A 10633-nucleotide genomic window follows, 5' to 3' on the forward strand; every position below is an offset into this window, starting at 1 on the left:
CCCAGAGCCCCGCCCCTGCACCTGGGACTCCCAGAGCCCCGCCTCCTCTCCCGGAGCCCCGCCCCCTGCACCAGCGATGCCCGGAGCCCCGCCCCGCCGTCCACACCCCGTTCTCAGGTTGGGTGCGGGGAGATCGTCGGCGCCGGGTGCACAGAAGGCGACCAGGAGTGGGTGACCTGGCCCAGGGGCACAGGGCACGGAGGGCGGCTGGCCGTGCGTGGACCCCGCCGCGTTGGGTCCGCAGGCGGGTGGGGCAGGACGTCTCGCAGCTGGGCGTTTCTGTGCCCCTCGCTTTCCACCTCTGCCCTCCCTCCCCCCCACCTACCCTCCCCCCTCCTCCCCCGCCCCCCCCCACAAGGCAGCCAGCAGGGAGGGCCTTCACACAGGGACTCCACCCAGAATGCTCCCCCCCAGCCGCTGTCCGGCCAGGGCCAGCCGGGGCCTCCTGGGCGGGGCGGGTAGGCCCGAAGACCAACAGAGGCCTTGGCAACCAGGCCAGTCAACAGCCACCACCCGGCAGGAGGCCCGGCCGCCCTGGGCCTAGGAGAGGAGCCACCTAGAGCCATGGAGAAAGTGAGTCTCCCCAACACCACCCTGGGTCTGGCCCTTTCCCTCAGAGGCCAGGGGGGTGTGCAGGCCCCCAATCCTCTCCTGGCCAGGGAAGGGCCGCCTTGGCTGGGTGTCCAGAGCCCAGGCCTCAGACCCACCGGGGCCTGGGGTGCTGTGGCCTCCCCAGGTGCCAGGGGCTGACAGCTGGTTGCTGGGAGAGCCTGGGGACACCCCAGCATGGGCCGGCAGCCTGCAGACGGAGCTGAGTGAGCAGCAGCGGCTGCAGGTGGGTGGGGAACCCCGGAGCTCACAGTTGGGGAGGGCAGCCACGGGGCCCAGAGGCGGCGCCTTTCAACCTGGCACCCGCAGATCTCCAAGGAGTTGGTTGACCTTCAGATCACCACCCACCGCCTGCAGGAGCAGCACGAGGCTGAAGTCTTCCAGCTGCAGAGGGAGGTGAGCGCCTCCGCCAGGCACCAGGGGGCCTCGGCCTGTCCCTTGTGAGCTGTGTGGCCGTGTCTGTGCCCAGATACATGCTTGCCCACGCTGGGCGGTCCAGCAGGCAGCTGCCCTGTTGCCTCCAGGTCCTGCGGCTGGAGCGTCGGGTGCTGGAGCTGGAGCTATACCGAGATCACGCCAGCCACAGAGCCCCAGCAGACTCTCACCAGGGGTGCTGCCCAATACCGGCACAGGAGTTCAGCCACAGAACTCAGGAGCACCAGAGACCCCAGGTCACCGTGAGCACGTGGAGGGCTGGGTGCGGGGTGCCGGTGAGTTCCACGGGTGCGTGGCAAGGTGGAAGCTTGCTCACCCGAGCCTCAGTCCCGTCTGTTCTCCCCTGGGGATGCAGCCCAGGGACACCTGGCTTCTGAGCAAGAGCAAGTCAAACTGGGGAGCAACGGGACCACACAGCCCCTAACGCAGGGCTTCGCTCCTGGGGGCCGCTGGGGGTTGGGTCTGAACAACCAGCTCTGTGTACCGTACAGCCGCCAGGAGTCGGGGGACACCTGCGGGAAGATGGGACCCGGGCACAGCAGGCCCTGCGGGAACGAGTGTGAGCAACCCCCCCATCCTGGACCGGGAGGGCCCAGCAGGACCGCAGTCGGCGTCCAGCGCGGCCGTGCTGACCCCTCACCCTGGCCTGACTGAGCCCCACGCTGTCAGCAGGGCAGCCCTGGACCGGCAGCTGCAGGGAACCCAAGAAGAAGCCAGGGCGGCCGGGCAGCAACTGGCCGCACAAGCTATGGTGAGGCCCAGCCTGCCGTACACACGTAAGAGGTCCAGAGGACGGCCTAGAAATGCAGCAAAGGATCCCGTCTTCCCAGGTACTGTCCACCTGCCAGGCCCAGCTCCGCCAGGCCGAGGCTGACAACGCCCGGCTGCAGCTGCAGCTGAAGAGACTGATGGAGGAGTATGCCGCACGGCTGCAGCACTGTACGCAGCAGGCGGTGGTGAGCAGCCCTCCTGAGGTCCCGGCAGATGCTGAGCCCTGGCCGCTGGGCACCACCGCGGGCGGGGCCCAAGTAAGCTCCGCCCCATCCCCCCAGGAACAGGCCAGGGGTACGGGCCAGGCTTCCCTGCGGACATTCCTGGAAGCCACTCTGGAGGACATCAGGGCAGCGCACCGCAGCCGTGAGCAGCAGCTGGCACAGGCCGCCCGGACCTATCGCAAGCGCCTGGCAGACTTAAGTCGTAGGCACGAGTTGCTGCTGACCACTTGCAGGTAGGCCCCACCCCAGCTCGGGTTCATGGGGTGGGGTGAGCCCCACGTGACCTGGAGTGCGGCTTAGTGTGCAGCAGGAACGGCCCCAGGCACCGACGGACCCCAGCAAGGCACTGGAGACCCCCGGGGCCACCTGTGCGGCCGAGCCTGGCCACCCAAGGGACGATAAGGTGAGACAAGCAAGCCCAGGACCCTCTCCCCGCTGCCCAGCGCTGCCCAGGGCTCGGCAAAGCCCCAGGGCCTCTGCACGGCCAGCGGAGGGGTCCTTATCCTGTCTTACAGTGCCGCAGCCTCGGGGGCTCACTTCTGTGCCCAGAGAAAGGACCTGGTGAAGGCTCCCAGGGGACGTCACGGCCGCTGTGAGTGGGGCGGGGTGGGGACAGGAGGCAGAATGGAGGAAGGGGCAGAGCACAGAACCCTGCAGCCGCCCGGCCTTCATTTATTCCTGCTACCCCTGCCCTGGCATCTCCTGGGGTGTCTGGGAGACACTAACCACAGGAATAGTGGAGTAGCTGCTCCCGCTGAGCAGCTTACAGACAAAGAAGAGGGGCCTGCTAGAAGGAGGTCAGAGAGAGCCCGCCCGAGGTCAGAGTGGGCGCCCACCGCCTGTGACCAGGCAGGCCCTTGGCTCAGACCTTCCCCTTCCCGGCTGCCCGTGAGCAGGGCTCGTGAGGAAACACCTCCTAGGGTTTGGGGAAACAAGAACCCAATGGGCCTGGGTAGGACCCCCCGCGGAGACCGCCCTTTTGTCCCCCTGCCAGGGGCCTGGCCACTGTGTCCTGGGCCGAGATCCACCAGAAGCTCCGGGACTTCTCCAGGAACACCCAGGTAGTAGGCAAGGCCGGGCAGGGGCCCCGCCACACCCCATGCCCTGGCTCAGGGTGTGCTTTGCTGCCAGGCGGAGCTGGAGCGTCAGCAGGCCCAGCTGCTGGTCCGGGCCACGGTGGCGGAAGAGCAGCTTGCTGAGTTACAGGAGTACGTAGACCAGCACCTAGGCAGGTGGGCCAGGCGTGACCCCCGGAAGAGGGAAGAAAGCCCACCACCAAGCAAGTGACTTCACCCAGCCTCTCCTCCAAGGTATAAGCAGGAGATCCTGAGACTGCGGACGCTGGTGGGTTCTGAGGACCTCCGGAATGGAGAGGCCCCACCTCCAGCCAGGCCCCGGCACCCGAGCACACGCAGCACCCGCTAGCCGGTCTCCGAGGGCAGCCGGCGTGGAGGAGCCTCCCCAACCCCCACCCCGGGAAATCAGCCCTTCTCTGCCAAACAAGAGTTGGGGCGGGAGCTGCGGAGTCTTTATTGTGTCCAGCCAGCCTGTATGGTGGGGGTCCCGGGGACTGGGGGAGAGCCCAACCCTGGGGTGGCCTTGCTGGGTACTCCCGAGGAGGACACAGCAAACCCAGCGCCAGGGATGTCGTAGGCCCAGACGCAGTCCTGGCCCTCTCCCGCCACGGCCACAGGCTGCCAAGTAGGGAGCGGGAAGCGCCCAGCTACCACGCGAGCCCCAGGGGGCAGCTCTGCCCGAAGCTTGTCCTCCAGCAGGGGCAGCTGCGGGAAAGAGCAGGGGTTGGCCGTCAGCGGGCCCAGCACCCGGGCCCAGCACCCGGGCCCAGGCCCCAGGCCAGCCAACGCCAAACACGGCCCAACCTCCCAGCAGAGCAGCAAACCCCCGACCTACCACGCTGGGGGCCAGGAACACAGACACGTTGTAGCAGTCCTTCAGGCTCACCTGCACAAGACCCGAGCAGAGATGAGGGCTAGGGGCGTGCGGGGAGGGCAGCGGAGGCCTGGGGTCCCAGGGCTCCCCAGGTTACCTTCCAGAGATCCTGGCGGTAGTAGTGGACGCGGCCTGCGCAGCCGGCCCTCCACGCGTGCAGGCGTGCGAGCCGCACCAGCCACGGGTTCAGCTCATAGCCCACGGCCGGCCGGAGCCCGCACCGGTGTGCCGCCAGCACCTGCGGGAGTCGCGAGTGTGAGCTGGTGCAGGGGAGGGGGCTGTGGGACACAGGGATGAGCACACGTGTGCACACGCACGCACACACACACACTTACAATCCTGCCGTCCCCAGAGCCCAGGTCCACCGTCTTCCCGGGGCGGCCTCGCAGCAGCAGCAACACGTGCTCCACCTGCCGCGCACTCGCACCCACGTAGGGCACCTGGAGAGGAGGTGCGGCGCTGGGACGGGCGGCGGGAGGCTGGGGGGCTCGTCCGGCCCGGCCCCCCGCACCCCCCCGCGCCCCGCACCTGCAGCCGCAGCGGCACCCCGCGGAAGCCGGGCTGCAGCAGCAGCGCCCACACGGCGTAGGCCGCCAGCCCCGAGCCCGCTGCCAGCTGCAGCAGCTCCACCACCCGCAGCCGCCTGGCGCGCGGCCCCAGGAATGCCTCAGCCGGGTCTTCGTGCTCCATGGCTGCGGGCCGGAGGCCTGGGAGGGCCGGAAGGGGCCGGGCCGCCTCTCACCGGGGTTCCGGGTCGTGGCTCTGGCAGGCGGCCGGCGGCGGGCTGTGCCCTGCTCGGGGTTTGTCCGGCCTGACCGCTGTGTCCGGATGCCGGCCTCTGGAGCCAGAAAGGGGGGGCAGGGGGTAGGCTCAGGCAGGGCCGGGCAGCGGCCAAGCTGGTGCGACTGCCCCGCACCCCATGTGACCGCTGTCCTCAGGCTTATGGACCCATGTGACCGCTGTCCCCAGGGCTCACCAGCCAGGACTTCCTGGAAAGCTAGCCAAGCCCAGGGCAGGTCCACAGAGACTCCCTGCAGTCCCTCTCCCCCACCCCCCCCCAGGACAATTAGGGGGAGTGGATGCCTGGGAGCCGGTGGGGGTCATGGGAGGGATGATGGGGAGAGACAGATGTTGGCTCTGGAGGGAGAAGCTTCCGGATGTGGGCTTGGCCGCTGGCAGCTGGCCGAACGTGTGTGTGTGGGGGGGGGGTAAAACAGCACAACAACCAAGGAGAACAAAAGGGAAGGGTCGCTCTGGGCAAAGCCCTGGGCCAGGCTGGGCTGACTACTCACGCCGCTGAGGTCTGGCTTGTCTGTGTCCCCAGCTCTGGCCTCATCCCCTGCGGCCCGCTGGTGCCCACGATCACCACGCCTCCCCGGAGCAAGGCCCCCGCTGGTGCTGGCACACTGGTCCCAGTCTAACCAGTCTAACCGGCAGGCCTTCATTTGCTAGGAAGGAGGCGCCCTGCCCTCCCAGCTCGGTGTCCAGCCTCCTCGGGGCTGTAGCTGACCCCTTCCCCGGGCAGGGCGTCACCAAACTCCAGACAGGAGTGCTTACACACACCTGGTCTCAGGACTCCCAGTGCCCAGAGCACCTGAGACGCTCAGCAACGTCAGACCAAGGGCACAGGCATGTCTGCACCCCGTGACAGGTTCAGCTGGCCCACAAGAGGCCCCCGGCCCGCCTCCCTTAGCTCCAGACCACACGCTCGCCCACACTTACCCTGGCTGCCTCACCGCCCACGCCCCCCCCGTCTGGCCATCGCCTCCCACGCCCCCCCGTCTGGCCATGTTCTGGGGGTACACGGGGTTCTCTTGGTCCTGCTGTCAACCTGCCCTGAGCACTGGCGGAAAGCAGGAGCTGTCTCTGGAAGGCCATGCATTGGGGTTCCGGCCCTTCCCGGAGCAAGTGCGCAGAGCACGTTCAGCAGCCCAGCCTGTTGTGTATGGGTGGTCTGGGGCTGGAGCTCAGCCAGCGCCATGCAGTGTGGAGGCCAGGCAGTGGGGACCGCTCTTAGGTAGGTTGTGGGGAGCTGGCTAGAGGATCCGGGCAGGTGCCAAAGGGGAGGGTGCTGCTCAGCCCTGGGGGCAAGGCCTGGGAGACCTGTCTGGGCCATCTCCCCAAGGTAACTGAGGAGTGGAGACACACAGGGCTGTCTATTCCTGCTGATGCTGGGGTACAGGGTGCTAGAGCCGGGATGCAAGGGCCTGGCATCCAAGATATGATCCGGGCTGGGGGTGAAAAAGTAAGAGGAGTTGAGAATGTGGTAGAGTGCTCACCTAGCATGCATGAAGCCCTGGGTTTGATTCCTCCGTACCACATACACAGAAAAAGCTGGAAGTGGCGCTGTGGCTCAAGTGATCAAGCACTAGCCCTTAGCAAAAGCAGCTAAGGGACAGTGCCAAGGCCGAGTTCAAGACCCAGGACTGACAAAAAAAAAAAAAAGTGAAGGGGTGGTGGGAAGGTGGCTCAGTGGTAGAGCGCTTGCCTTGCATGCCTGAGGCCCTGGGTTCGAGTCCTCAGCACCACATAAGCAAAAAGAAAAAAGCCGGAAGTGGTGCTGTGGCTCAAGTGGTAGAGCACTAGCCTTGAGCTGAAGAGCTGGGGGACAGCGCCCAGGCCCAGAGTTCAGGCCCCAAGACCAGACCCCCCCCCAAAAAAAGTGAAGGTCTGAGCCGGAGCACACAGCCTCCAATGGTTGGAAGTTTAGCTGATGCATGGAAGCAAGGAGCCACCGGGGAAGAAACCGTCCGTCCCCACTCAGCCTCGTCAGCCCGGCCTAGGGGACACAAGCCAAGTGAAAGTGAATGCCTCTTCCCTCCTGGCAGCCTGTGCCATGGGCATTTCAGGACAGCCACTAGAGTGACCAAGAGCACCGGCTCAGGGCGCAGGGTGCCGGCTTGGCATAGGGTGCCGGCTCAGGGTGCAGGGTGCCGGCTTGGCATAGGGTGCCGGCTCAGGGCACAGGGTGCCGGCTTAGCATAGGGTGCCAGCTTGGCATAGGGTGCCGGCGCAGGGTGCCGGCTTGGCATAGGGTGCCGGCTCAGGGTGCAGGGTGCCGGCTTGGCATAGGGTGCCGGCTCAGGGCACAGGGTGCCGGCTTAGCATAGGGTGCCAGCTTGGCATAGGGTGCCGGCTCAGGGCGCAGAGTGCCGGCTTGGCATAGGGTGCCGGCTCAGGGTGCAAGGTGCCGGCTTGGCATAGGGTGCCGGCTCAGGGCGCAGGGTGCCGGCTTGGCTTAGGGTGCCGGCTCAGGGCGCAGAGTGCCGGCTTGGCATAGGGTGCCGGCTTGGCATAGGGTGCCGGCTTGGCATAGGGTACTAGCTCAGGGCATAGGGTGCCGGCTCGGGGTGTAGGTGCCGGCTTGGCATAGGGTACTAGCTCAGGGCATAGGGTGCCGGCTCGGGGTGTAGGTGCTGGCTCAGGGCATAGGGTGCTGGCTCGGGGTGTAGGGTGCCGGCTTGGCATAGGGTGCCAGTTCAGGGTATAGGGTGCCGGCTCGGGGTGTAGGGTGCCGGCTCGGGGTGTAGGTGCCGGCTCAGGGTGTGGGGTGTGCTGGCTCAGGGTGTGGGGTGTAGGTGCCGGCTCAGGGTGTGGGGTGTAGGTGCCGGCTCAGGGTGTGGGGTGTAGGTGTTGGCTCAGGGTATGGGATGTAGGTGCCGGCTCAGGGTGCGGGGTGTAGGTGTTGGCTCAGGGTGTGGGGTGTAGGTGCTGGCTCAGGGTGTGGGGTGTAGGGTGCTGGCTCAGGGTGTGGGGTGTAGGATGCTGGCTCGGGGTGTAGGTGCTGGCTGGGGTGTAGGGTGTAGGCTTAGGATGTAGGGTGTAGGTGCCGGCTCAGGGTGTAGAGTGTGTAGTTGCTGGCTCAGGGTATAGGTGCTGGCTCAGGACACAGCACCGCCAGGCATCATCAGCTGGGTTTGGAGCATGGGCCCTGTGTGTGGTCCTTGTGCACAGCCTTGTCCTCTCCCAGCTTGTCCTGGCCTGAAAGATGAGGCTTCCACCCATCCTGACAGGGCTTCCACCCCCATTTGTTCTCTTGGTGGTCGGGGAAGGGGGAAAGCCTGGCCTCCTAGGAGCATGGCTTAAATAGTGAAGCACCTGCCTAGCAAAAGCATGAGGTCCTGAGTTTAACCCCAGTATTTGGGGGTTGGGGTAGGGAAAAATAAGGAAGGAAGGAAGGAAGGAAGGAAACCAGTCAGCCGTTGCCGGGGCAGCCCGGGATCCCCGGCACCGGAGCTGAGGCCTCAATGCGAGCCCACCAGGCCTTCAGTGTGTCTGGCAGAGCCCCACCGGCTCTTTATGTGGCCAGGAGGCCCAGGAGAAAGGCAGGGACAGTGACAATGGGGCCAGTGGCGGGAAACGGTCCTTAGAGATCCCATTGTGCACCCCTCCTGCCGGACGCAGCCGAGCAGGACCCACAGTGGAGCTCCCACACCCGCGGCGCCTGGCTGCGTCTGCATGCCTGGCACGTCCGAAGGGCCTCCGGACAGAGGGGCCCGTTCTTCCCCAAGGGTGAGACCTGCCCGATGATGGCACCGGGGCTCACGATGACCACAGAGGAAACGCACCCTGCTGGAGTGCGTCCCCTCCCCTGCCAAGGCCAGCTCGGGGTCTGAGGTGTCCGCTGCCCCTCGCCGGGGCCCGGTGAGGGACCACAGCCACCCCAGGCACCTTTTCCACTCCCACTCTGAGCCCCAGAAAGACCTAAGACAGGGATGCCAACGGGAGCCGGCCAGAGCAGAGGTCAGGCTAGGGAGCATGGGAGGGACAGCAGAGAGAAGTCAATGCAGGGAGCCCAGTCCAAGCCTGGGCTTGACCCAAGAGACCAGGTCTGCGGCAGCCAGTATGAGCAATGTTCTTATTGGTGCCGCCTGTCAGCTCAGGACGCCTGTCAGCGGTCCTGCGATGCCGTCTGGGGACCTCCAGCCCCCCACCCTCATGCCCCCTCGCCCAGGAAGGTCCCACTGGCGTTCCCCAGTCCTCTCAGTCCAGTTTCACCTCGCAGGGGTGGGTGTGGGCAGCATGGGCAGCAGCGTAGGCACGTCTGAACTCCTGGGAGCGGGGGGCACAGCCCAGCCAGGCCTGGCCAAAGTGGCGCCAGCCCATGAAGAGGAAGGTGCCTGGGCCCGGGCGGACACCGCACTGCAGGGGGGTGTGGATGGAGGCTTGCCCCGGGCCCTCGGCGCCGCCCACTGGCAGCATCGGGCGGAGAACACGCGTGGGCACCACGGTGATGATGGACTCCTGAGACTCCGAGTCGTGGGTGACCCCGTGGATGGTCCCATTGATCACTGCAGGGAGGAGCGGCGGCAAGGGTGAGGCCGGGAGGGGGAGTGGGCCCCGGGCTCCCTCGCTCAGGGGACACTCACGGAAGTCGCTGGTGCATGCCGCCAGGAGGAGCTCAGCGTCGCTGCAGGGTCTGCAGACACCTGTCGAGCAGGGCAGCACGTCAGCACGCCTCTGACTCACCCAGGAGCCTGCCCACCGCTCCTCTCAGCAGGAGCCCCAAGGAGCAATGGAAACCGAAGGGCTGCACCGCATGTGTGCATGGCCGTGTGGGTCGGGGCCCTGGCAACCAAAGGGCTGCACCACATGTGTGCATGGCCGCGTGGGTCGGGGCCCTGGCAGGCACCGACTCGGGGCTGCCTGTTTGGAGCTGGAGTGCCGCGCTGCACTCTCGCATGCCCAGCTTACAACCGCACTCCAGTGCTGCGGCCTTCCTGAACTGCCTCCTGGACCATAGAACAACAGCCGGGCAGGGGGTGGGGGTGGGGGGGTCTGGCTGGCCCTGGTTCTAGGGTCCCCAGCTAGAGGTAGCACAGGGACGGTCCCATCTCCGGCAGGGTCAGGCTGGGAGATTCAGGAGAGCCAAGAGCTGGGCCTGCTGCCCTGCAGGGGGGCCGGCTGCTCCTGGTCTCCATGGTGATGAGGCACACTGGACTTTTGTTGGCTGGGCTGGGGGAGGGGAGTGAGGGCACCGCTAGGCCAGGGAGCCCTGGACAGCTCCAGCCACAGCTCTGATTCTGCACCTCCCTCCCTTCCCCCAACCCTTCTGAGACCACAGCCCCCAGGCTGCCCTGCCGGGCCTACCTTTCTACATTTGCCACGTTTGTCCCCATGCCTGCTCTTCTCTAAGATGAATTCTGGGGAGGAGGGAAAAGGGAAAGGGGACCCCAGCCGCCACCCTCTGGCCTGGTGTGAGCTGCGTTCCTGGTCCAGCATGGCACTGACCAGATAGGCCTCCAGGCCTCAGAGTGTCGAGGCCCGTCTCCTCTAGTTCAGTCATTTTGTCCCACGTGCACACCCACACATGCATGCACACAGGCACACACTCGTGCAGATGCACACGCGCACACACGCAAGCACCCACCCGTGCACACACACACAGGCACGCACCTGTGCACAGATGCACACACGCACATGCACACAGGCACCCCACAGAGGCACGTGCACACACCCGTGCACACAAGGCCCCGGTCAGGGTCAGCCCGGCGCTCACCGTCCACGCCGAGGCCCTGGGCCCGCGGAGGTAGCTCCGGATGCTTGTCTGCGCGAAGCTCGAAGCGGAAGGCGGCCACGCGGCGGCTGATGTCCGGGTGAGGCGTGGCCTGCAGGAAGAGGTCCCGGCGCTGGCCGGGGCCCCA

At 66.5% G+C, this 10633-nt stretch overlaps 3 protein-coding genes across 3 annotated transcripts in view; 1 reads left to right on the top strand and 2 right to left on the bottom strand.

Annotated features, from left to right (window-relative positions):
• Positions 1–3486, top strand: part of Ccdc78 (coiled-coil domain containing 78) — a 19325-nt gene extending 15839 nt beyond the window's left edge. The window contains exons 4-15 of the mRNA XM_013011285.1: positions 660–835; positions 919–1005; positions 1134–1319; positions 1536–1603; positions 1717–1795; positions 1875–2000; positions 2097–2272; positions 2340–2442; positions 2555–2631; positions 3034–3100; positions 3171–3271; positions 3350–3486. Coding sequence (XP_012866739.1) covers positions 660–835; positions 919–1005; positions 1134–1319; positions 1536–1603; positions 1717–1795; positions 1875–2000; positions 2097–2272; positions 2340–2442; positions 2555–2631; positions 3034–3100; positions 3171–3271; positions 3350–3464 — 1361 coding nt within the window. The 3' untranslated portion in view covers positions 3465–3486. The remainder of the gene's footprint in view (positions 1–659; positions 836–918; positions 1006–1133; positions 1320–1535; positions 1604–1716; positions 1796–1874; positions 2001–2096; positions 2273–2339; positions 2443–2554; positions 2632–3033; positions 3101–3170; positions 3272–3349) is intronic.
• An 82-nt stretch (positions 3487–3568) lies between these two features.
• Fam173a (family with sequence similarity 173, member A) lies at positions 3569–4878 on the bottom strand. Its single transcript, XM_013011449.1, has 5 exons — positions 4518–4878; positions 4325–4429; positions 4087–4227; positions 3951–4001; positions 3569–3820 (listed from the first exon to the last, which is right to left on the bottom strand). The coding sequence occupies exons 1-5, from the start codon at positions 4677–4679 to the stop codon at positions 3569–3571; spliced, it is 711 nt and encodes a 236-aa protein (XP_012866903.1). The 5' UTR covers positions 4680–4878.
• Positions 4879–8836: 3958 nt separating this feature from the next.
• On the bottom strand, positions 8837–10630 carry Metrn (meteorin, glial cell differentiation regulator; the record flags this gene model as incomplete). The annotated part of the gene is made up of 3 exons (XM_013011286.1): positions 8837–9280; positions 9359–9418; positions 10489–10630. Coding segments are annotated over 3 exons (510 nt in total), but the record flags the coding sequence as incomplete, so codon positions are not given.
• Positions 10631–10633: the final 3 nt, after the last annotated feature.

Source organism: Dipodomys ordii, unplaced genomic scaffold (genome assembly GCF_000151885.1).
Source record: "Dipodomys ordii isolate 6190 unplaced genomic scaffold, Dord_2.0 Scaffold14, whole genome shotgun sequence".
Classification (NCBI taxonomy): domain Eukaryota; kingdom Metazoa; phylum Chordata; class Mammalia; order Rodentia; family Heteromyidae; genus Dipodomys; species Dipodomys ordii.

What these genes read in the sequence shown, in the direction of transcription:
- Fam173a (XM_013011449.1), bottom strand. Translation starts at nt 4,679, where the DNA reads ATGGAGCACGAAGACCCGGCTGAGGCATTCCTGGGGCCGCGCGCCAGG. An exon ending in GGGTGCCGCTGCGGCTGCAG is followed by an intron (nt 4,430 to 4,517) that starts GTGCGGGGCGCG and finishes CCTCCTCTCCAG; the next exon opens with GTGCCCTACGTGGGTGCGAG. An exon ending in ACCGCCAGGATCTCTGGAAG is followed by an intron (nt 4,002 to 4,086) that starts GTAACCTGGGGA and finishes GGTCTTGTGCAG; the next exon opens with GTGAGCCTGAAGGACTGCTA.